General features: G+C 28.6%; 2 protein-coding genes across 2 annotated transcripts in view; one reads left to right on the top strand and one right to left on the bottom strand.

Annotated features, from left to right (window-relative positions):
- LOC106682480 (uncharacterized) overlaps positions 1–11,298 on the bottom strand; it is a 12,194-nt gene extending 896 nt beyond the window's left edge. Inside the window, exons 1-3 of the mRNA XM_067049141.1 lie at positions 11,190–11,298; positions 9,304–9,538; positions 4,501–4,937 (exon numbers count right to left, since the gene is read on the bottom strand). Coding sequence (XP_066905242.1) covers positions 4,501–4,799 — 299 coding nt within the window. The 5' untranslated portion in view covers positions 4,800–4,937; positions 9,304–9,538; positions 11,190–11,298. The remainder of the gene's footprint in view (positions 1–4,500; positions 4,938–9,303; positions 9,539–11,189) is intronic.
- Fatp1 (Fatty acid transport protein 1) overlaps positions 1–27,494 on the top strand; it is a 230,682-nt gene that overhangs the window by 98,666 nt on the left and 104,522 nt on the right. The window contains exon 2 of the mRNA XM_014423360.2: positions 11,582–11,862. Coding sequence (XP_014278846.1) covers positions 11,582–11,862 — 281 coding nt within the window. The remainder of the gene's footprint in view (positions 1–11,581; positions 11,863–27,494) is intronic.

Genomic DNA, 27,494 nt, shown 5'->3' with positions numbered 1-27,494 from the left:
TATTTTTTGTTTATATCTGTATATTGTAATATCCTATTTTTTAATAAAAAGTTGTTTTTAATGCATAGGTGGTTTTAGTTATATTTTATTTTATGTATAAACATTAATATCTGTTGTTTTTCTTTTCTTAAAACAAAAAGTAAGCTAACCAATGTCATCATTCAGAAGTTATGGAGGTCAAATAAACTCGTTTCAAATCTTTCAAAATGGTGGCACGCATCCTTCCGAAATTTGTGGAATTACTGCTATCTTGAGTGAGTAGATTGAAATTTTTCAACTTTTGTTGTTTCTCTACCACAATTATAGTACAAATCAATATAAATAGAAATAGAAGATGATAACAATTATCAATGAAGTATTTACATTGTGAATCATCGCAAGTGAATTAGAGCAGTTGTGCTACAATAGATTTTTTGAATCGACAATTGAACATCAAAGCAAGAAAATGAACAAAGGAAATGAGGACACTTGTTCGTTGGGCTCGCAGGAGAGATGATGTTTGACCATCCCTTGTTTACAGTCAGTGGTAGATAAATAGGAAGAAGACATCAAGAGTTAGGGTCAATAATCATGAGAGATAGTTGACAGTGGATGACTTATACAAGGAGAAGATGGTTGGGGTGTACGGTCAAAATAAAACAATAAGTTGAAGTAAATTATTTAATCATTCCAACGTTTCGGCCAGAATTTTTAGCCTTCATCAGGGCTTAGAACAGAAAAAGATAACAACCAATGAATACAGAATATAAAAAATAAAATATATACAGAATGACATAAAGTAAATAATTGTACAAAATGGAATTAATAAAATAAAGTGATGAAAGAAGTGGAAAATACATAGGTAATTGAATAAGTAGGTAAAATAATTATATATATAAAGAACATATTAGTTTATTAATAATTTAAAAATTAAAATTATGGAAAGAAAAATAAAATTGGGAGAAAGAAAATATATGTAATTAATGAAATATGTAACCATAATGTTAGGTAAAGAGGCAAATATAACATTATGTATTAAAATAATACATATTGTATTACAGTATGTATTAACATAATACATATATCATTTGTTACATATATTTTCTTTCTCTCAATTTTCTTTTTCTTTCCATAATTTTAATTTTTAAATTATTAATAAACTAATGTATTCATATTTCTTTGCATTATATAACTTCATTTTTATTCTATTTCCTTAATTGTTATTTTACCTACTTATTCAATTACCTATGTATACATTTTATTTTCCACTTCTTTCATCACTTTATTTTATTAATTCCGCTCTGTACAATTATTTACTTTATGTCATTCTGTTTATATTTTATTTTTTATTTTCTGTATTCATTGGTTGTTATCTTGTTCTGTTCTAAGCCCTGATGAAGGCTAAAAATTCTGACCTAAACGCTGGCACGATTAAATAAGTTACTTCAACTTATTTGTGTTTTATTTTGACTGCCCCCCCCTCCCCCTCAACCATCTTCTCCTCGTATAAGAGTCAGGGTCATCCAACAAGAGTAATAATTAAAGAAAGAAAGACACTTTTTGTTCGGATTGCCGGTGGATTGGACGTATCCTGAAAAAAGACCGAGGAAGAAAGACCGTTTGTCTTCTGTCAGTGGTAGTTTTTTGAGATAGAAGACATCAAAACCCATCTGTCATCAGATTAGATTAGTTATTTTGCTCTACATAGGATTTAATTATATTTGTAAAAGTAGCTATTAATTTAGTTGAGTGTTCTGTGTTCTGAATCTGGAAAACCTGCCCTGAGATCAATATTATTATAGATAATTTAAAATAAAATTCTCATACCTATTTAATATTTAATCTTTTCATTTGAACCTTGTAATCATCAATGTCATCCTTTAGATATGAGAATAATAAAAACTATTTTAATTTCCTTTTATTTATTTATTCAAATCAGGATATTACAATATATATATTTGTTTATACATGAAATGGGTTCAAATTTCTTTTTCATTGTTATACATACCCACCTATAACAGCCCTGATGATTAGTTAAATTTTGTTTTATGCTTATGCAAACAATTCATCACTTGTTTTGGGACATACTCTGGATCCATCTTCAATTTATCATCACTTGTTTTATTATTATAATTGTAGAATTAGTGTTTATATTTCTTTTAGAACTTTTTGATAAGATAAAAAATAATGGCATATTTGAGCTATTTCTTCCTTCTTTTAATTAGTTTTTTACAGCAAAAGTTTTACTCCATTAAAACCTGTTATAATTTAACATTTTTTTTTTTTGTGTTATATATATGTATTTTTTTTTTATTGATGATAGTATAAAAAAAGAAAGAAATATTATATTAAAAATAATGGAGTCAACAAAATTGAAATTATAAATTTACTCTGTATTTAATCATTTAAAAAAAATAAAAAGATATTTACAAGAATATGTTCACTGCTAATGTCTTATCCTATAAATTACAATGTTCAGTGTTATGCATTTAAAGATAAAGGTGTTGGATTTATTGAAGCCGGGGATCAATTTAATCTATTATTAGCTCGGCAGTGAGTGTAGCAATGGATACAATTACTGTTAATAGACTGTTACAAATTATCATAATTGGTTGTTAGATCTAAAAGAGAATCAGTTGAACATTTGTTAGTAATGATAGCACTTTTAAAAATTATTTTTCAAAATAATATTTATGTAATGAAAATGAAAAAATTAAAATTCGCAACAAAATTTTATAAACAAAATATTTAATTAAACACTTAATTAATTATAAATTTTAATTTATATTTAAGAATAAGTTAATTATATTTGTTATACAAACAGTCTGATTTTTTAATTAGCTTCACTGATAGTTATGAGTATAATTTTTTTTTATTAGTGATTATAAGTGACGTTTATTAAGCTTGTTAATGAATACAAAATGGTTCAAAGAAATTTGAAAGAATGATAAAATGTTACCGATATATAATTCATTATAAATCGAGTTGTTATAAGGTGAAATATGTTTGGAAGAGGAAAAAAGGGAAATTTACTTAGAGTTCCTCTAGGGATAAAGAATAAGATATGGAAGCCCAAAAGAACAAATTAGCTCAGTAAAAAAACAGCTTGAAATGAGTAGAATTTAAAATAAATTATAACTTTAAATATAAATAATTACTTATAATCCTACAACTTAAGTTCAAATGGTTTTATTTCTTAAAACATTATTATATTTCTTTTCAGGAATTTATTTTCTACCCTTTATCCACTTCTTTGTTCTTCATATCACCAAAACTACATTTTGGGTTCTTCTGCCCATTATCAAGTTCTACAAATAAAATTATTTACAATCAACAGTTGTGTGACATAATAAATAAAATAGATTTTTAAAGCAATAGTGATTATTAAGGTAACAAATTAAAATCAATTCACAATATCGAGAAAGAGTATTAAACAAATCTCCAAAGTAATAACAATGCAGGGCTCAGTGCTCGGAAATTCGGAACTACAGATGCAATTTAAAAGTCATTTGAAATGACAATTTAATGTCAATAATCACTTGAATGAAAAATTACTTTCGATTGTAAAAACATGTTTGGAAAACAGCACAAATGAAAAATAAAAAAAAATAAATAGGAGTTATGTATATTGAATTTGGAAGATATAAAAATAATTTTCAATTTAAAATTACACATGTCCACAAATTAATAATGAGTTAAGAAAAAAAATAAGAACAATACCTAGGAAATTTGGCTTAATTTCAAAAACATATTAGATGTATATATGGCTATAAATTTGTGAAGTAAATATATAGTTAAATATTGAATTATTTGTATATAAATATGTAAACATTTTTTAAAATTAAAATGCAATGTAAACTTTGTTGATTGTAATTGTATCTTGATTGTAAAAATGTTGATTGTAAATATTTTTATTTGTAGACTTTGATTATGGACCGAAGAGTCCAAAACATTGTTTTATGATATAAAGAATAAAAAAGTGGATAAAGGGTATAAAATAAAGTTTTCTAAATTATTATGAATACTTCCAAGAGCTATATGATACAAAATCGTTTATAATATTGTAAGAGGAGTGAAAAAGATAATGAATGGAATATGGTCCGGGTGTGCGGTCAAAAAAACTCAAATAGTATATCCATTTACTATTTGAGTTTTTTTGTCCGCACCTGGACCATATTCCATTCATCTATACACACGGTCAATCAATAATCTTCCAAAAAAACATAATGATTTGAAATAGCTGAAATGTTACAGAAGTTTGAAGTGTCTATGTATAGAATAAAATAAATAATGATAAATTTTATTGTTTTATAGTATTTTATTTTTAAAAAAAGCTATGGCTTCATGGTGGTTCAAAAGGTTTTTCTTTTAATCTTTTTAATTAATATTAAATTTTAAAAAATTCTAATATAGTTGTATAGACTATACAAGTTTATAACTTTATAAAAATTAATGTTTACTTCTCATAATACAGTAAATTCTTCTATAATCAGTAAAATATTATAATAAAATAAGTTTTACCTGATATCTGGAATTATCAGCTTGAAATCTGCTAATCCAAAAGTCCCTGAAACTCTTGTATCTCCATTTTTTGTTTCTAATACGACATCGGATAGTCTTCTCAACGTGCTTATATCTCCCAATCGAGCACCTCTAATGATTACTGTGCCATTTGTAAAATCCATGATTGGCATATCAGTGGAATTGGATTCTTTATAACCAATGCCAAAATATTCCAATAGCATGTCTGTCTGATCATTCCAAATCTCTTTCTCTGCTACGCAATAAACGACCAAGAACATCAGAATATACGTCTTCATCCTGAAAGAGTCCCTAATGCCATGGAAAGAGGTATAGGAATGGGAGCTTTTATAGATAAACACTGCCTCTCAATTGGAAAATGATAGCTATTGAATAATGGAATGAATCACTGCAGCATTCTTAGGACCAGAGCATTCCTAGAATAAAAAAAGAAAATATGATACATTAATAATTAAAGACAATCAAATTTCATTATAAATCTATTTGAAAAAAAAATTAAATCATCTTAGTTTTGTTTTAAACAATTTTCATGGTAGCTTCTGCTCAATTACTTATAAATTAATTTTATGCTGTGTCACAGAATCATTTTATGGCTCTACCTTGTATCTTTTTTATTTATTTTTAATTAGTTTTCTAGTTTGCAACATGTAATTAACTATGCAATAAACAAATATTAGATATTATTCAAGAAATTCATGCTTTATATTGTATTTGACAATTTGCATCGTACTGACTAGTAAATTAAGCATTACTGCAAAAATTATTTAAAAAACAAACATTAAAAATAATAAATAAACATTCATTGTTTTTATTTTAAACTGTTATTTGTTTAAAAACTATCTTTTAAGATTGGTAACATAAAATTAATATTATTAAACATTAGTCATAAAGACTAAGGGAAAAACTTTATGAACCACATAAAGCCAACCTTATTTTAATATAAAATTATATGATAATAAATAAAACTCATCACAGTTTTGTTCTATTTCTACATATAATTTACATTATTTATTTCTAATAGTCATTTCTATTTTCAAATATACTAAAAATAAACTACTGAAACAATTAGTAAACAGCTGAGAATAAACTAGATTCTAAATACAATCTCACAAATACAAATAAATGGTATGTTTGAAAATAGATTTTAAAATGTTGGAAAACGTTACAGAAATTAAAAATGTATATAGATATCGAATAAACTAAACAACTACTAAGTCTTTAGTTTTATTTACAAATTTACCTTAAAATAAGGTGGATTAATGTGGTTCATAAAGTTTTTTACTTAATTTTTGTGATTCGTATTTAATAATATTAATTTTATGTCAACAAAGTTAAAAGATAGTTTTTAAACAAAAAACAGTGTAAAATAAAAATAAAATTTAAGTTTACTTATTATTTTTAAATAATTTCTACAAGCTATTATGAAATTGGATTTTTGAAAACAGAATAATCAAAGATTTATTTTTTAAATAGATTTACTATGAAATTATACCATATTCTTTCCTATTCATTTTTAATTCTAGGAATACTATGTTCATAAGAATCCTGAAGTGATTAACTCTATTATCACAAATAAATAGTAAAAAAAAAAAGATAATAAATGAAAAAAGAATAAATCCCAGGAAAAAACAAAATAAATAATCAAAATAAAGTTGTTTATAATATATAAAGTTCATGAATATATTTAATCAGCAACTATAATTATTTTAACCTCTATATTTGTATATTTTAAAACAATCTATTTCCTCATCTTTAGGCATATTATACTACTCTCAAATTATATAGGAAAAACATATATTATTAATTTTTAATAGGCATGTTCAAATGATTTAGCAGCATTTCTTTTTTTTTTTTTTCAGTTTTCTTTTTAATAAAACTATACAACAAAAAATATAAGATATTATAAGAGAAATTCAGATTTTAAATTGTATTTTATAATCAGCATTGTACTGAATAGTAAATTTAAAAATTACTGCAAAACAATTATGTTGATGAAACAATATTTAGTTTATATAATTTTAAGAAATAATTTGTTTCTGTATCTATCTGTCACAAATATATCTACTAATTGTATCAATGATTATTTAACCATTTATACTCTCTTATCTGCTTATAATCTTATCTTGATCATTGTCATGTGAGCTTTAATCAATGTATTTTTTTTCTACAAGAAAATATTATTTGCATTATCCTGATTTAAGTATATTTTTATCACTAGAATTTTTGTACCAGTCCTAAACTATGCTTATTTCATTTTTTGTTTCCTCTAGTTTTCAAAATCTTTAATTTTTCACAGTTTCAATAAAGCGTATAAGTACTAAATTTTGACACAGAAATCAAACCTTTAAAACATTTATCAAAAATAGAAACATGAAAACTTTTAATCCTTAATCTAGGATCGATGAACATTTGATTGTTGAAAATTCACTGTTGAAGAATTATTCCTTCTGGTTAGCTGGAGATTTAAAGGTTCTTAGCTCATTAGGTATGTCCTATTTTGTCTTTACTAGAGTTAATTCCTGAACGATATCCACCCATTGTAATTCTGTCTCTCCATTTTGAACTATTCCTTTCTCAAAAATTATTATAGTTTTGGGTAACATTACTACACTATTATATAATCATTATTAAAGTAATAAATGATAAAAAATAAAAACTATTTCTTCTTTATTCATTCTTATCGACTCATGATTACAGAAAAACAAAAAATACCACAAGTGTTTCAAAAGGGGTTTGCCACACAAATGATAAATAAATGCTGACAAAGAGTGTTTGTATAATGCCAGTTTTTTACCGAAACAAGACTGAATGCTTTTTGTTTATGTTTACAAATAAAACCGTCGCTAAACAAAATATAATTAAACCTCACTCAGAGAATTATTATCTCAATATGAACCTAATCGCCTGCTGGCCAGGAGTAATTATTCAACAATGAACTACAGTGCATTTTTAACATTCATGAAGGAAATAGTCAAGTGTTCATCAATCATAGAATAAGGCTTAAAATGTCTCAATGTTTCTATCAAGTTGTTGATAAATGTTTGATTTTGGATTCAAAATATTTTTAAGTCAAAATTTAGTACTTGAAAGTTTTACTGAAGTTGTGAAAACTTAAAGCTTTTGAAAACAAGAGAGGACAAAGATGAAATCAGCCTATACATAGTTTAAGACAGATGAAAAAATTCTGATATAAATATACTTAAATTAGGATAATGAAAATAATATTTTCTTATAGGAAAAGAGTACATTAATAAAAGTACAATGTATAAATTTATACATATCAATCTACATAAACACCTCATTTTTAAATGATTCATAATTTGCTGTGCAGTGGATACTATGTCTAATTATGTTATAGACAACATTTTAGATGTAAAAAGCTAATAACCCTCATAATTTTGTACTTCGAATTCCCATATCTGAATTGTTTATTTCAATTTTTTAAATAAAAGGAGTTGAGCAATGGCAAACTACATTTTACATTCTTTTATTTTTATAAACTTTTGTAGATTCATGTTTTTCGTTTTTTTTTAAGTACTTGAGATTAATGTTCAAAAATCCACCAAAACTTATATTTTCTAAACACATAAACTATACCTGTATGTAAATTTTTTGTTTCTTTTTATTCAAGTTTTTAAATTAAAATTTTCAAAGTAAAGAATGTTGACCCATATTTTTGTATATTGAGAAATGAGGCACTTGGTCATAAAACATTCAGTTACCATGTTTTACGAATGAGTGATTTAATATGTTTGTTTTGATACAAGATTTTTTTTTTTTTTGGTTAGCCTGAAGACAGAGGTTAAAGGAAAGATCACATTGAATTCATAATTTTGAGATATTGGCTCAATGAAAGAAGCTTCTAAAAACACTCGGGTTTTCCATGAATAGTAAAAATGAACTTTTTAATATATTTTTCTATTTTTTTAAATATTTTAACAGTGCCTGTCAATGCTGCTATTATATTACAATCATATTTGCATTTATTTAATTGTATCTTTTTCAATTATTTACTTACTGTATTTTTAAAAATTAAATAAGGAAATATTAAGGTTTCTTCCAAATCGAGTTAAAACTGTCATCAAATTATGCAGTACATGTTTTCCCTTACAATTCCTTTTCCCTCATTTGTTCCTACCAGTTTGATGAACCTTTTGACTTATATTGGGACAAGCCTGTGATTGACGTACAATACAATACAAAGATGACAGCAAAGTTTTCATTAATATCCACTAACCAGAAGTGCCTTTTTATGGACTTATGGCTCTAAAGATTCTAATTAAACTTGGTTTATCAATGTAATATTAGATAATCTTGATATCAGATAGGTTTAATTCTCATTGAAACAGTTTTAGAGGCCTTAAATACGGAGTTTCGAAACAAAATTCTTTCCCTAAGTATTTCTAATTTTGTTTATTTAAAAAATTTATCTATCTCAAATTCTTACTACCTATTAAAATGGATATATATATATATATTTTTAAATACCATATACTTTCTCTATGAATAGATTTTTCTAAAAAAAAACAGTGAAATGATTTTGATGAAAATTCATGGTGTATAAGTAGAAGAGCATATTTTTGAAATTTGTTTGGTTAAAATAGTTGATTTTTTTATTATTAACTATATAAAATAATTATAAAAAAAATCAAGGATTATAGTTGTGAATCATTTAATTTTAAACATTGTGCAAATTATATTTTTCATTACAGATTTTTATATAAAAATGTAATAAATGAAAGGAAGCCGAGTTGCTCAGTGGTAAGGCACTATGTTACTTACTTCAAGAACCCGGGTTCAAATCCAGCTGTGACGGATAATTATTTATTCTGTTACTGTGGCCATGAGTCAACCGTTTGGGCTTGGAAGTTCTTCCAGGTCCACCCAACTTCATACTGTGGGCACCCTTAATTAGGGGAAAATATGGCAGCCAAAGGTGATTCTGACCCAATAACCTCCTTGCATAACCCTTCTTTTAGTAACTGTACTTCCTTACTAAGTACTGCACCCCTGGGCTCTGTATGGATTAAAGCGGTACAGATTTATTTATAATAAATAAAACCAAATAGCAATTAAAGTCATGAGTTAATGAAAGTGTTATGTTATAACAAATGAATGAATCTGAGAAAAATTAAATTTAACATATATTTATATGTATATATAGTTGACCGTAAAAATTTATATATAAGAAGATGGTCAGGGTCAAAAGACTATTTACAACTATTGTTGTTTCTCTTTTGGCTGCAACCCTGATCATCTTCTCATATATAGCATATATTTATTTCTATTTTAGATTTTATAAATCAATTTAATAAGTAAATTTATCAGTTTAAATACATTTTAACTTCTAAACACTAAACCAATTTAATGTTCTGAAAATTCAAGCAAGCTACTATATAGAAAAGAATATTTGAAATAAACTTCAATGAATAAATCTCTAATTTTCCTGAAATAGTGATTTATCTCATTCATTAATATATCATGCTTCATGGTAAGCAGGGCACCAGGTTAACTTGAACCCCCCTCCTCAAAAAAAAAAATGGTACTTAGATAAAAAATAAGGATATTTTATCCAAGTACCTTATCTTTTTACTTTTCAATTTTACTTCAATAAATAGAAAATAAAGGTATTTTCTACTTATTGAAGTAAAATGGAAAAGTTAGTGTTGTTACATTTTGTATGTGAACTAACTAGATAATGTGAACTAACTAGATAGATAAAACTAACTGATAAACTGTTATCAGAAAGTTTATGGAGATTTGGAAATGCAGAAGTTAACTCTGTTAACTATATCTTAACAATTGTGTTAATTGTGGTTAACTGAAGGTAATTAAGTGTTAGAGGTGTCAAAATAAAGGCTATTTATCTGTGAGATATTGATAAGTAACTTCATTTTTGACCTTTTTCATTAGGTTTTTTAATTATTTATTTACTTGCATTATTAAAAACAGATGATGAACAAAAATTATAAAATACTGCACCATCAATGATGAATTCAATAAACATTCATCATGCTATTGAAATAGTTTCCATAGAAATCCTCTTTAGAAACCGCTTCTACTGATAATTACAATGAGGCCCCTACACTTTGCTTTGAAATACCTCTCTTGCTGAGAATTTTTAAACTTTTTTAGATTTTTTTGATAATTACTTCTATAATTGGGACTTAGTGGCAATTTATTAGGTTTGGAGAGGTTGTGACTTTGCTTACAAACATTTGAATTTCTTTTGTACATGCTTCATTTTTCAGTACTGTCTAAGGTTTTAGTAAAATAAACAAGCGAATAAAAACGTTTGATAATCCTGGCATATTTGATTAAATTTATACCATTGAGAAACTCCTTAACGTTAGTAACACTCGAACACAAACTAATATAACTGATTTGTTTAAGTCATAAGTTTTGTATTGTTTTCAAAAATAAAATTACGTACATTTAAAAGGAAAAAGGATACAATTTTTTTTTTTATATTTTCACCTTCATAAATGAGAAATGATACATTTCGACCTCTCTTTATAGGACTCTCTACAAATAAGACTACAGTCATTTTAAACCTGCCTATTTGGAAAAATAGGTAAATGAAAAGCCTCTTTTAGTAATAACAAATCCTAGGTCTTTTTATATTCTAGTTATACAGGTTATATTGTATTATATAAATAATTACCTACCTTCCCTCTAAAAACTTATGGTGGCACTAGTTTCCTTGACAGTTTCAACCTTGAAATTAATCATGGTAGTCTTCTGTAAAATTATCAATGTTTCTTTAATTTTTATATTTTAAGAAAAATGTGAAATAGATTGATGCTAAAGTAATTTTTAATATAACATGTTAGTAATCTCTACCTGGCATAATTTCAGTTTTAAGTTTTTATCTATTTATTGTCAAAATACTTTAATAATTGTGCATTTATTAATTTAAAATTTTTAATGAAATGATTTTAAGACATATTGCCTGTTACTTTTTTTCTATAATAAATATAAATGTAATATTTTCAAGAAAATTGAAGAGTTTAAGACATGTTAGTTCTAACAATACTCACGAGAGCGCTCTCTGTTTCAGAATGGGGACATAGAAAGCAATTATCCAGTGGGCAGTGACAAAGCTCAAGTCGGTCGTGGGGTCAGTCGCTCTGTAGCTTTCCTACGGCGGTTGTGTCTCATAACCTTCAAGATTATTGTCGTTGCTGGTCTTTTGGCAGTGGTAGTTGGAACTCTCTGGTACTTCATGGGGCTCACCTTCGTCGTACAATTGGCAATTGTTGCCTTGGTCGCCTTTCTGGCTGCTGGCAGAGGCTACAGATGGTTTTACGTTGCTTTGATGACACTTCCAAGGGACATAACGTAAGTAATAGTACCTTATTTACTTCATAATAATTAATTTCAACCTTCAATTTATCTATAATAATGCATATCTGGTTCATATTAACAATCCTAAATAGGTTATTTAGTTCCTGAGATATGAAGTGTTATGATATAGAATTTCATGTTTATATACTTTTCCTCTTCTCTCTACACATCTATTATTTATATCTTTGACCTAAGAATTTAATCAACTTATTACCTCTTTCTGAGATGATTGAATACATTTTTATAACCCCTATTAAGTGTACACAAGCAACAATTTTACTTTAATGCGTAAAATTAACTTTTTTCTACTAATACTGCAGTAATAATTATACCGTAGTTTTGATAAATATAACTTGAAAGATCCCGGTTATAGACAAAATCAAGGGCAACATAGTAACCTTTGCGATCGTTTTATAAGTTGTGAATTGTAGGTCTCCGAACTCGCTTGCTTGTAAACAAGATTTTTTATATGTCGTAAAAACCTTGGGAGGAATGCCCTCAAATGTAGGTTTTAACCCATAATTTTGTCGGTTTATTAGTTTGTAACTTTGTGTATTTAATTGCAGCTCATTAATTTAAGTGTTGTTAAAACCTAAGGTTTAACTTGAAATGTTATTGATAAGGTATGATATATAAATTATTTGTGATAATTACTGTTAACTTATAATTTATCAAGTTTTGTTGTTTCTTGTCTGAAGAAAATTTATAGTTAATAACGAAGAATAAAGTATATTAATATTATGTAAGTTTTTATGGAGGACCTTAGTTCTTATCAAGGTACATCATAAATTTAGAAGTTCAAAAGTATATTCTAAAAATCAACTAATTTTTTATAGCCAGAACTTGAGTATGGAAGAAGATGGTTTGTTTTAATTTTATTTTATAGCAATGCATTTTGAAATTTTTAAACCACACCATTTTATAAAGCATTATTTTCGGTTTAAATCTGTATTATACAGTTAACTTTTTTTTTAATTACTTCACGAATTTTCATTGATCATCAGCGTTAATGATTTGGACAAAAAACATAATATCTTTCGAAATTTTACTGTCAGTATAATTGGTTTTTCTCTCATTATGTGATCTAATCCAAAATTAATTGAACTTTGACCACTATCATGAACGTTCATTGCATTTCTAACGAATCTTAATCTCCACGTAGCTTTAAAGTTTTATGAAAACGAATTTATATCTTCAAGTCTATATTTTTGCGTATTCCTGTGCAATTTTTTGTTTTATATTTTATACAATATAATGTTGGTTTTATAAATTTTTAAATTTTCTGACAGCCCTAAAGAACCGGCTGCGGTAACAGGTTCCTTCCGTCACGAAGAATCTGTTACATAAGAGTCAACACTGTCTCTCCTAGCTGCTAAGCGTTGAATACACTACGTTGAAAAACGCTGATCGATCTTATTCCCATCTTACTTAAGCTTAAACCCTTGACACAAGAGAACAGCTTGGGACAGGTCAAGGTTTAACCAATGGTGACGGATTGAATCCCTCCAATCCAGAAAATGTTCTATAACAATTATGCATTCAGGAACGTCGTTAGAGTGAGAGATCATCCCCTCCCACAAATAATTTGAAAACACAAAAAGTTGGGAAATTTTAGAAATTGAAATTGCGAAAATTGTGGTAAAAGATCATTCAAAGAGGTTATATATATAAGGAGGTTAAACACAAAATTGTTTATAAAATAGAAATGGAGAGAGGTCGGTCTTCCAAAACCGTTTAGGAAACGGGAATGTTCTGAGAATATGAAGGAAATAAATAGTCGGGAGTGCGGTCAAAAAAGGAACAAACAATTATTTATTTGCCGACGTTTCATCATTGAGACATTCTTTGCCTGCCTCTCAGCATAACAGCCCTGATGAAGTCCTGCCAAGAGGGGCGAAACGTCCACAAAAAAATAATTGTTAACCAACCACCCCCGACTATCTGCTTCATATCCAGTTACGGTAAATTTTATTTTATTTTTATAAATGATGTGTTTCTGAGAATACTTCCTAGAACTCGGTTATGTTTGGAAATCCGGTCATAAATGTTAAGAAATTTTAGATTTTCTCCTCTATACCGGACAAGTTGTTGCAGCCCCTGTTGGCATTATACACTAGAAAATGCAGAGGTATGATAATTGGTATAAATTGTGATAATTTGAGTTCTAACCTAATTTAAACCTGTGTGTGTGAGTGTTCTAAGGCGTTCACCTTAGCAACATCGCAATTGCAGCGACGCTCGATCGATTTCGGCGTAGGCGAGTAGATTTTTATTTTGTGGCGGCCCCGCGGACAGAAAACGCAACCTTGCTTTGGTTAGAAAGTCGCGTTGGTCACTCTGGTAATTGAGTGGTAACCTGGAAGGATGCTCAGGACCATCAGAAATGGTCTAAAGGGAATAAAACATAGTTTATCTTGTTTATTTTATAAAGAATTACCACCACTTATTTTGTAGATGTACAATAACGCCCCATTTGAAAAATGATGAAATTCTCTACAATACTAAACTAGTCAAAAGTCATCAAAATCAGTATTAGCAAAAATTTGGACTTTGGGTTCCATATGTATTTTGTTAACAGGTTTCCATGGAACCCGTTTTTATCTTTATCTTGTCTTATAAAAGTAATAATTGATATTACTCACTTACCAAAATTGATAAATGGCACTCGTTTTTTTAGCTATAAAACTGAAATGGTTAATTGTGGTCATCCGTATGCTATTAAGAATCTGGCGGTCGAGCGTGATTCTGACCAAATCACCAGCTTGTATAACCGTTGGTCTAGTTACAGTACTCCCTTACTAACTTCTGCACCTCTGACCCTTCATCGGTTGTAGCTGTACAGATTTAATTATAATTAATACAACAAATATAGTGCAATTGAAGTGCATTTTTTAAACCCCTTATGCTATATGTGTGCAACAAGGTGAGGTATCTAAAAAATAGGTTTAAAAACAAGTTAGAGGTTTAAAACAAAATTTAATACGCGGAGGTTGAGGGAAAAAAATACTTTAGTCTTTTTTGTTAACGGATTCCCTAAATGAACTGATCATTATAAATCAACAGTCAAGCCACCCACCACTTCTGAATTCCCCAGTATTTATGAAGATGGCTGAAAGCTGTACCTCGGAACTACTCCCATTGATCAAACAAGGAAGGACACACTGCTCCACTCGTTGATATATTCCGTGATTCGATTAAGATTCGAGGTGTCAAAGAGTAGATCTTAATACAGGTGTCGCGTGACTGTTTGTGACGGGCGCTTTAATGAACCGCAATATGTAATCCAATGGTTTGTAAGGGATACGGAACTTCCTTATATTCCTTTGTCTAATTCGAATATATTATACAATGTACTCACTTATTATTCACTATTACTTCTTTAACTATTCAAGGATATAAGCAATGAATAAAATACAAAATAATTTTTAAACAAAATTTTTAATATTATTAAAAATTTCGAATAAATTTTAAGGCTCAAAGACATCTTTTAATTAAGAAAGGTACGTTACCTTGTTGCGAACAAAATCATACAAAATTAATCTTTGTTTATTTGTTCTCAAATGTTGATAAGTTTTGTTGGCATTTTAGTTTCTTAGACACATTTACATAGCACCGTGTGAGTCAAGGTTTTCTCTTAAGTCAACGAAGTTTGTTTGCACACCTTGGATTGCTCTCTCTTGTTTGATATTTTACTTTGCATTCTTATTGTTATCTTAATCTACCTTAATTCACATTTACATTTCTCACTTTCATCATATCTGAATCTGATATGAGGTCCATGATAATTAGGAAAGATATTTCATTGAGTGGTGGTGAAATGTTTTAAAACTTTTACTTCCTTAATTCACAATACGTACTACATACTGTTTATTAACAATTTAATCGATCTTGCCCTTGGGGTTAAAAATTTTGTAAATATACAAATAATTTTCTGGGATTGAATAAATATTATTTATTCTGGGATTGATCCCTTTAGAATAATATTACAGGTGTCAATATTAGGCTTTAGAGCCTTAGAGTGAAACACAAAATAAAAATGAAATCATAAAATATAATAAAATAATGAATTTAAGAAGATAAAAATGAACAACAATAATTAACAGAATATATAAAATAAGAATTGAACAAATAAAGTAAAACCATAGGTCATATCATAAAACATAAGATGACTAACACTTCTGATAATAAGTAATAGGAAAAAAAAAAGACAAAAATCAAATACAATTAAACTAAAAATAATAAATGGAAAGGTACAATTTCTTGTAATATACATAGTTACAAGAATAAACGGAAATCTTAAATTACAGAAAAGATATAAACCCTGTTTGAAACTTTCAATTGTTATTCTTCCGAAATTGGATGAACAAAAGGTGATCGAAGATACGACTGGATTTGAAGGTTGCAACGATATTAGAACTACGAATGAAGGAGAGAATAGAATCCCATAGAGAAGAGGAACGAATGAGGAACGATCTACCAAAGGCTGCGGTTCGATTAGTAGTTACATATAAGTCTGAAAGTCGTGAGCGGGTATTGCGGGAATGCACTGAGGATTTAAATTGAAGGATATCAGAGATGTACGATGGACAACGGAATTGGATAACTTAGTAGAGGAAGGAAGCAAGAAAATATTTACGACGGAAGGATAGGTAAAGCCACTTCAATTTTTCATAAAATAGGGTGAAAGGTGAGTGAAAAAATGAACATAAAAATTAAGATAAACAGTAATAAGCATATATAAAAAATAAATAACTTAGAGCATTATATTTAATAATAACACATAAAAATAGAAAAGTAGATATATGAGAAATGAAAAACAAAAATTTTACACACGTAGATATAAGAGAAATGAAAAACAAAAATTGTACACACTAAGTGACGGAAAACTAAGGAAATGAGATGAGAATAAATAAAGGTCGAGACAAAATAAATTAATAAACAATAAATAAATAAGAACCCATCCACCTGTCGTTTTGCTATATGCAAATAAATATTTATAACACCCCTGATCATATCCTTTTTATTTTTTTTATTACTTAAAGCCCAGGATTGAACAATAATTAGTCCTCTTGTTATAGTATTTCCTGGATTAAAAGCTTTATTTGTGCAATTAAGCCTTTAATTAGGGGCTAGATGAAATCAAAATAAAGATTTTTATATCTTATAGAGCCCGAAGATTACTACCGCACTCTTAGCGTGTCGATAATTCTTTGACAACAGATAAGATTATTATGAAATATTGCTTAGTTATAAGAAATATTTCAAGATTCTATTTTTAAATATTCCTTAATTGAACATGTTATCTAACATTTATCGTAAATTGAATCATCGGTTTCTTTATAGGCTGATTTCATAATTTTTTTGTACATATTTTAGGAAATTTGCATTTTAAGGTTAATATTGGTATTAAGTTTAGTGTAAATTGCTTGCATTTTTAAGCTAAACCTTTTTATTATTTTTTTTATATATCTCATTTTCATTCAATATTATTTTAATTATTTAATAAAATATTCAATATTATTTGAGAATATTTGATGAATAGAATGAACAATAAGAGTAATCTTTAAAAAGTTATATTTCAATATAGTAGTTGCCATGAATCCGGAACCTTGCCCCAGTACAAGGGTAGAGCCCAAAAGTCTTAAATTACAGGTATATTCTTTGCTATTTAGGAAATTAAGGCAACAATAACCAAAACGTGGTTGGTGCCTACAAATAATTAAATAAACAAAAAAAAATATTTCTTAAGATAAATAATTTTTTTTTTTAATATTGTCCAAATCTTCTCTATTGTTTTTCTATGTATGTGTACTTACTGGGTAATATAGTTCCCATTAAAAATAAATAAATAAAATAAAATAATCTAAATCAGTGATTATTTGTATTTAATTTTAAAGTAAATTTTTTTTTTTTTCTTCAAAATAATATCGCTCACTATTTTCTGAGGGTTATATACTGTTATATATTATAATTTCATGAAAAATTAAATATGCTTAGAACGCCAATTATCTTTTATCAATCACTTAGATGATATTTCGAACTAACCTTTTTAAAACTGAATTTCATCAAACTACCCATTGTTGTCATATTCATTCTTACGTCTCGGCAGTATTTTATGTTATTCATTCTATTTCCCTTGTTTTCTATCACTTTTTTTTTATGTTCATACTTCTGTTAGGGAAATAAATATTTCTTAAATATAATAATGAACATAACAAGAAGGTGTCATTGTATGAAATACAGTTTAAAACGAATTGACGTCTGCTCTAACACGTTTTGAAAATAGACAAAAAATAAGTACTAAAATACTATTAATATATATATATAATTTTCTAAGGGTTATATACTGTTATATATAATAATTTCTGAAAAACGTTAAATATCATTAAAACTCCAATTATCCTTTGTCAATTATTTAGTTGATGTTTCGAACCCATTATTTGTCTATTTTCAAATCTAATTCCTTGTATCAAACACTCGTCATTTTATTCTAAAACTGAATTTCATCAAATTACCCATCCGTTTCATTTTCATTCCTATGTCTCGGCAGTATTTTATGTTGTTAACTTTATTTTATATTATTTTTAAATGTTCTAACGGCAGTGAACAAAATAAAATGAATTACATTAAATACTGTTGAGATATATTAACGAATATGACAAGAACATTAAATTGAATGAAATTCAGTTTAACAACAAATTGACAATTGTTTTAACAGAATTTGAAAATAGAGAAAAATGGGTCCTATAAATATCATACTATTGATTAGTGATTTTTTTCTTATAGATTTTAGGAAATGTATAACTATACATAACTATGGCTTAAGTAAAAAAATTAAAGAGCGTCACATAGTTACATATTTTTTCAAATATTACAATCTGCCTTGCTGCAAACTGGGGCAATAAGTAATAGCGATAAATGATCACATTAATACAAAACTTAAAAAAAAGAAAAATTAATTTAAAAAAAATGATGTATAATAAATAAAATCTCTATACAGAAAAATAAATAAAATTACTACAATCAAACTATGTACATGAAGAAGTAAGGATAAAATAAAATATTTAAAAGTTTGAACTAATATAACAATAAAAATAAATTAATAAAAGCCCTAATCACATTTCCACTATTATTATGTACAACATTTACACTTACAGGATCCCCGAGCCCACTCCATCCTCCACGGATGAAGGGTAGAGCCGGGCTCTTGAGATCCCAGCGCAGCCCTCCAACCGTGTCACTGGTACTTAAAAAAAAAAGAGAAATAAAGAGTATCCCATGATTGGGTGAAATATGCATATTTTAAAGTGTATGTATGATTGTATACTTCACCTTAAAAACTATGATCATTTTATCGTTGGCAGATGGTCCTAATTTTGGTTAAGAAAAGTACAAACTATTTATTTGTATAAATAGTATTTAAAACTATTTATTTAGAATACTAATAAATAATTTTCCTGCTATTTTGTGAATATTTCTTGACTGCTACCCTAACCATCTATCTACCATAAAAATATATAAGTTCAATAAGAAAAAGTATGTACTTGATTGCTGTGAGGTCGTTCTTACTACGATCAAACACATTCGATCGACTAATACTACAATATAATCATTTAATTATCATACTTTTTAATATGAAACACTCCTTTTTTTCTAGAAGATTTTTAAAAAACAATTAATATATTCTTTCAAAGAACAATTCGCATGATATTTTAAAATTTTATATTAGAAAATTATGCAACTGAATGTATCTTGGTCGAAACTGTAATCCATTGGTACGACTTAAAGAGAATTTTTTTTTTTTTGTTTATATCCATGTTCCCTTCGTTTAAAACTCTTAAATTCTCCATATGGCTTTATTGGTTTTTTAATAACGATATAAAAGCCTTAAGAGATATTTTTTTATTGAATGACTCTTAGCTCAAGCAGTGGAATTCGTCGTAGAATTCTCTTTCTTTCGACGACTTAAAAAATTATCATTCTGTGATTTTTCTCTTTGCTGACGTCATATTCTAAAGGTGAAAAACGAAATAATTGGATTACTTGTCTAAAAGCATCGAGTCAGAAGTTTGAGACAGCTCCCCATGACTTCCCTGAAAATTATCTTATCAGTAGAGTGCGCCCTTTAATCAGCTGGCCTCGGTGACGAATGAAATCTGAGCTGTGTAACTCGAAGCTTGGACCCAGCCTCCGTTATCGGTCCTGAAGATTGCCTTAGTCACCAAATAGTTTCTCCCTAAACGATTGCTCATTGTTTAATAGGTATTTTGTTACTCATCTGCGATCTCTTGTCTTAAATCAAAGTTTAGTTTCATTCACCCACTCAAAAAATAAAAGAACAAACAAATGAAATGGACATAGAATAATATTATAAAGTTTAATTAACTTCACATTTCAGTGCCAATATTTCTTACTTAACTGAAAGTAGAATTTTTTTATTTCTATAAACATTTTTTTTGATAGATTTATTTATTGATAGATATTACAATCTGCCACACAGTTGTGGGCAATAGGTAATATTGTATATAAAAATTAACTGAGGTTTAATGTCTTTATGTTCTCAACCAACTTAGGGCTGGAAAGACGGACCATCCTATAGTTTATCAATCTGTTTTAGTCGAAGTGGAAAATTCGAAATTTATTCTGAAGGTTTACCATGAAATAAAAGTCGAACCAGCACCGTTTCTGATAGGCGAATGCTATCAATATGTTAATGGTAGGTCTCAAGTTTTTCATTTTAAGGTACGTAGGGTATGGCGGAGCAGAATGGGGAAAGTAACTTTACTTTTTTACAGAAATCTGTAAAAATGAATCAAAACCTTTTTTATTATATTTTATTTAAGCACAATTATTTTTTAAACATGTGGCGATATATAATAATATGGACCCCTAGGATCCCTGGAGGGTCATAGGTTCTGTACTTTGTAAGGGAGCACTGTTTTAAGAACAACAAGGTTATACAAGGAGGTGATTTTTTTAAGATCACTTTGAATCACCAATTTTTTCCTCAATTAAGAGTACCGTCTTTGTGAGGCTAGATGGATCTCAGGAGGGCTCTAGATCCTACAGGGTTGACTCATGGCTACAGTATATCAGAAAATAATTATCTGCCACAGTCTGTTTCAAATTCGGGTCCTTGGAGTTAGTAGCATAGAGCCTTACCACTGTACAACCGCGCTCCATACATTTGGAGATATATATCTAGCATATTGAAAAAAAAAAACATTTTCCTCATTTTTCCGCATATGAAATGTAAAATGGGAACCACGTCAATTGAATTTTTTTAATTTAATTTTATTTATTTAATGTAATTTACAACTGTACAAATAATAAATACAATAAGTAAAGCTGCGAAATGTTTCATTTACACATGAAAATCTTGGGAAGGAACCACCCGTTAAGTTAAATTAGAAGGTCCCGTGGCCATCTTCTTTTCAGACGCCTCGGAGGATTATTAGGAATTGTTAAGGATGAGAGATTGAGAACTAATGCGTTAGGATGGGCAAGAAGTTTGGAATGAAAAGACGCATATCTGTTTTGGGCCAAATCTGCAACGAATGGGATGTTAAGGTCTTTGTGGATGAGTTTATTTGTTACGTAATAAAGAGCATCAAGGATTTTACGTAAGATTTTGGATTGTAAGGATTAGATGCAGGAGGAATTTGGTAGAGCCCCAGAGCTCAATTCCATATGTCCAAATTGGTCTGATCATCATAGTGTATAATAATTTTTTGTATTGAATGGGAAGTTTAGAGCGTTTGTCAAAAAGATGTAGCAATCGAAATCTTCGAGCAGTTACTTGTCGTTTCAGTCTTGTATGTGGATTCCATGTAAGTCTCTTTAATTAAATTATAAAGCCACATATCACTTAATAAGTGTCTAATCTAATCTTATTTGTCACTTTTTAAAAAAATGGTTTGCGACAAACTTAAAGAAATAAAACAATTTAATGGTAAATTAAGTTTATGATAATTTGAAAATCAATTACATTCACTTGTAATGAATCATCGATACCGGGATATTGTTAGCGAATATATTGCGTATCGTACGTTTTGGTATATTATTTTTAACCTTTGAAACTGAAAAATTAACCCTCACTCACCTGTTAAAATTTTACAATATGTACATATATTTTTATAATCTCATTGGAGACTGATTATTTTCATTCATTATAGGAAATTATATCCATGTAGTCTGAACAATTTTTCATTAATTCCTATTACACGTCCAACCTGGCCGAAGTGTTGATTCTTTAATGATAGTGGGACAACTTAATTTGCAAATAATATCATTTATATTGAAATGTAACAGGTTAATTTTAATAGTCTGCAAATTTTATTGATTAATGTTCAGGCTGTGAAACTAGAATTAAGATTGTCCTTAATCATGGCCGAAACGTTTGGACATTTGATATGAATTAAGAAAGAATTGTTGAAACTATATGGACTTAATTTGTTATAATTGAATTGAAATCTTACATTTCAAGACATGACATGGCACAAACGTAATCACGATTATCATTATAACATATTCCCCCAAGTTTTTTTCAAGCATAGTACGATGATTGCGCAATACATTTTTACTGAGATAATGATTAAATAAAATAAATGATAATCTATTGTGTAATATATTTTTTGCCTTTTTGTAAACATTCCTAATTATAGATTATTTTTATCAATAGAAGCTCAGACGTTTTTCAAGAATGAAACTCCTACGTTTGTTTGAATTCTTTATCTACCACAACTGAGATAAGATTTTCTGGATGTACTCACTTATGAGAATGTGAGTCTTAGAATCAGAAAAAAACAATAATTTATTTAAAAATATTAAATCAGTCCTAAATTTTGTTGCTATACTGTGGTCCAGGGAAAATTAGTACCTCTATGTGTTAATAAACCTACCAATTACTCATTTTTATGTAATTTTTTTTTATTTCTTTTTCATCAGATTGGCCTTGTTGGCCTTACATGATCATTGATACAGTTTGTTGTTTTTTTTTTTTTACAATTGATTATAGGGGGTATAGTCTCGTGCAAAGGAGTAGTTAGGCTCACAATGCTATACCCATCATGAGCAGTTATAAATAAGCAGATAGTCGACCTATGAAGTACATGGGAGGAATATAGTTTCAAAATAGTTACAAACAACTATTTATTGTTAAATAACTAATTATTGTTGTATAGCCGAATGTCTCATCTTTTAAGCTACATTAAAATTTAGATTTAATCCCTCTATAAAGGCGAAATATTAGTTCCAAATGAAGAAAAACTTTTCGAACGTTTTATTTTATATCTGGTTTTAATTTGTTTAATTAGATTCGGTTTGTGCCCTTTGGTGCAGTTTTTCTGCATTTTTGGTGCATGTTTCAATACCCTTCAATTAATGTGTATAGATCTTCAACTATATCATTAGCGATGCATTGCAGGGTCTGCAAGTACTGAATAAATGAAATTGTGGGTGCACCAATTAAATTTGTAATGTACCTGATTGTAGAGCCGAGGTCCTGAAATGTTCCAATAATTTATGACTTATTTTAAAATAAAGTCATTTCAATGAGGAATGTGCATGTTTCACTGCACCTAACTAAATTGATAATTATTGTTTTTCCATGGTTGTTATGATTTTACTTTCTCTTATCTAATCATAAAATATATATTAATGGGGAATATTATGGTCCAAAGCAATACAAAAATACCGGTTTTGAAATGTTAAAGGATTAATTTCATCCTTAAGTATGATGTTAAGTTAAAGGTGTATGATGCGGGCCGTCCGCTCCTTAGGTGGTTATGGCGCAGGTCTTAGCAACCATAGAATTTCAGGTGGCGCCGGTTCAAATCCAGCCTGGGGTGTTGATTTTTTTCATTAAGAGGTGATCCCACGAAATCTTGACCCTCTGCCATGGTTAGAATAGGTTGGTCACCTCTAGATAACATGTCAGAAATGACCCAGAAGGGAGTCATAAAAAAATGTAAGTTGGATGCGCGCACCATATTTCATTAATTTTAAATATAACTATCACTAGTTACCAAACTATTACTGGAATCCATTGTTAGGCTGACGCTCGGTCCAGTAAAAAACCTTCGTATGTAAATAAATGTGTCCAATAAATAACAACAGTCGATCCGGTTGTTACGGCCTTTGTCATGTCGGCTTCCTGCTATTATGGTTCTTTCTGTAGTTTTGGACTATCCTTGGCCCTCCGTTCTTAATGTGGTATTTTCGTCCTCACTTTGTAATTCATGTTGTCGAGGCCTCTTTTCCTGTTTATTCACCCTAACTGGCTAATTGCTGAGTTGGTGGAGTTTGAATTGATGTAATTATTTTCTTTGTTCTTTTAAGTTAAAAATTGCCTTTGCGGTGTTATGTTTTTGTTTTCGTTTGGAGGCCACCAAAATTACCCTTTTGGGCCCCAAATAGTACGCTAATAAATCTTCTTACAGTTAATTTAAATACGTGGCTGTATATTATAATAATGGAATGTAGGTATTATTAGTATTACTACAATATAATATACATAATAATAACAATAATAAGGCACAATAATAGAATTATAGCTCCTGAATGACATCAGGCATTATTAGAAGTACAGCCCTCGAGCGATCATTGGTAGACGAGATGTCAAGCTCTATTGGGACTAGGCCATCATTACCGATCACACAATTGCTCATAATACGCCTGATATTAATCTAATCTCTACGAGAGGAAAATATGCAACTATCGTGGAAATAGGCGTGCCAATGGATGACAACCTTCACAAGATAGTAGCCGAAAACAAATTGGAAATATCAGGATCTAGGAGAGGAATTTAACCAACTGTATAAGCTCGACAAAGTCAGGGTGCATTCCTTGGTCTGAGCCCGGAGACGACTACGGAGAGCATTAAGGACCTGGATCTGTCATTAAATATTCTGGAACGAATGCAGAAAGCTGTGTTTCTCGAGACAGTGAGTCAGAAAATTCATTAATATTAAAGATTATTTTTTTCACCCTTGACCTACTTCACGTTAGGTGCAACTTCCAGTGAAAACCCAGAATAAGGAAAATTCCTAAAATAATAATAATATTCTTTATGTATTCAGAGACTAGTTCCTATTTAGAATAATACTTATCAACAAGAGGCATTAGTGCCTTTGGGTATAATACAGAATTTTAAAATAGAAAGTGATATAATTATAAATAATATCAAAACTACAGCATTGGCACAACATAGTATTAAATATAAACATCAATTTGATTTTAATAATCCAGAAATTTTAGATATAGTTAAGAATAGTAGGAATAGAAAAATAATTGAATCATTACATATTACAAAAAACATTGACAAAGCAATCAATTATAAAACTGATACACAAACTTTAGGCACACATTACACGGATATTATAAATAAATTAACGTTTTAGTTTTTATGTGGTTTTATATAATATAGAATTAATTTAGTCATTTTTGTTTGCTATTGTATAAAAAAAGAGTTTATAATTATAAAAGAAAATAGTTTTATATAATAAGTAGAAAGAAATGGTTTTTGAAAAATTGTTTATTTTTAATTTAATTGTTCATCTTTGTGGTAATAGAGGTTGGAGAAAAGTGTTTTATAGTCTATATGGTTGTTATCATAATGGAAGATAACCTTCAGGAAGGTAATTACTCTCCTAAAATGTATGACTATTAACACTTAAATAGTTTTTAATTATTAAATGACATTAATATTATTATATACTAGCAAGAATGACAATAAAGGAGATGATTATATGTTATTTATAGGTTATTTTTATCAGGTAAATAGTTTTGAAGTATATATGATATTTTAGTGTTGTTGTAAGCGCATGTTATGGGTTTTGTTGAATTTGGTTTTATAGCAACCTGAAGATGGGGGATATTTTCCGAAACGTTGTTGCTGATTATATGAAATAAATTATTTTATTTCAAAATGGAAGAATTGTGTCATTCACCAAATCCAGTTTAATTCCAAAGACTCTTCCAGTAAAAGATCATTAAGTTTATAAATAAAATAATAAATTGTAGAAGAAAAAAATAAATAACAATATTTAAGAGAATATTTAAAATTTAAAAAAAAAACAAACAGATGGAACAAAACAATATATCATCTCATAATTATAGGGTGCCCAACCCTAATTATATAAATGAAAAATAATTAAACACGAATGAATTAAAAATAATCAACAAAAAGGAACAATAATTGTTTATGTTTACAAGTTCAACTTGTAACCAAAACAAAAACATCTAATGTAAAAAAATAATAAATGAGAAAGGAAAAAAAAACTAACAAATCATGAATCTTAAGATATATTCTAATAATAATAAAAGAAAAGGAAAAATAATATATACACATTATATTAGGTTGGGGGAAAATAAATCCATTATTTTTACGTGTAATTCAAAACTTTATCTAACATGTTTCGGATAGTCCGATTTGGGTCAAATATGCACATTTTTTTTCTATAATTGCCATTTTAAAGGTAGCTTCATAATAGCCTCTCTCTGAGAAGTCTTCGTCCCTATTGCCAAAAACTCTAATAATCAATTCTCAGTCATCTCTTGATGCCAATTTCTTATCACCAAGGAAGTTTTGTAATGCAAGAAAAATATGGTAGTCGCTTAGTGTCAGGTCCGGGCTACATGGTGGATGCATCAAAACTTCCCAACCAAGCTCTCGGAGTTTCAGGTGAGCCAATATAGATGTCTGTGGCCTGGCATTGCCTTGATGGAACAGGACACCTAACTACTACGACTACTAACATACCGGTCAACTTCGATTATTTCTGTGATATAATCGACATTTTCGACGACGGGCCCACTAGTGCGAGGCGCGTCTTTAACATCAAAATACCCGGAAACGGTATTCGGTATAACGGAATCGACGAAACCAATGCGTAATTAGCTGTTACAGCATCGGGACCATAAATACCACTCACAATTTGAGCCGCATAGCTTGCATTTTCGCCTTTATCCAAAAAAAAAGTTATATAAATTTTTTGAATTTTCTCTTTGTTGACTTCTATCTTTAACACCCTGTAACTTACAACTGAATGGACCAAAAAAAAAAAAAAACAGCTAATAGATTTTTTTAGTGCAAAATGTCACCTTGACAATGAACATAAATCTGAAATTCTTTGATCGATGCTTTACGAGATATCGATTGCTACAGCCATGTACCAAACAAATAATGGATTTCTTTTTCCCCAACGTAATATATCTAAAGATTCTATATAGATTTTGTAAATATCTAGTAATATTTATGTTAAATTAGATCTATCTTTCTTCAATTTACAATGTAAAAAAAAATTTTTTTTTACATAGTTATTTATTGCTATTTACAACTGTACATTATAATACATTTAGTAAATCTGATCTAAGCTAAATTGGAGTGGTACAGGCGTGGAGAGAAACTACCCATTGGTAGCACTCTATTGACATTTTACATTAGCTGGTCACGTGGCCATATTCTTTTCAGGCGCCTCGGAGGATTGTCAGGAATGGAAGAGGATGCAAGATTAGAAACTAGGGGGTTTGAATGGTTAGAGAGTTTATAATGGAAGGAGTGATATCTGGTTCGGGCTAGATCGGTTACATAGGGAACATTAAGGTCTTTATGTATGATTTTATTT

The sequence above is a fragment of the Halyomorpha halys genome, unplaced genomic scaffold, assembly GCF_000696795.3.
Source record: "Halyomorpha halys isolate HHAL.00 unplaced genomic scaffold, Hhal_1.1 Scaffold417.1, whole genome shotgun sequence".
In the NCBI taxonomy this organism is placed as follows: domain Eukaryota; kingdom Metazoa; phylum Arthropoda; class Insecta; order Hemiptera; family Pentatomidae; genus Halyomorpha; species Halyomorpha halys.
This window is presented reverse-complemented; position numbering and strand designations above follow the sequence as displayed.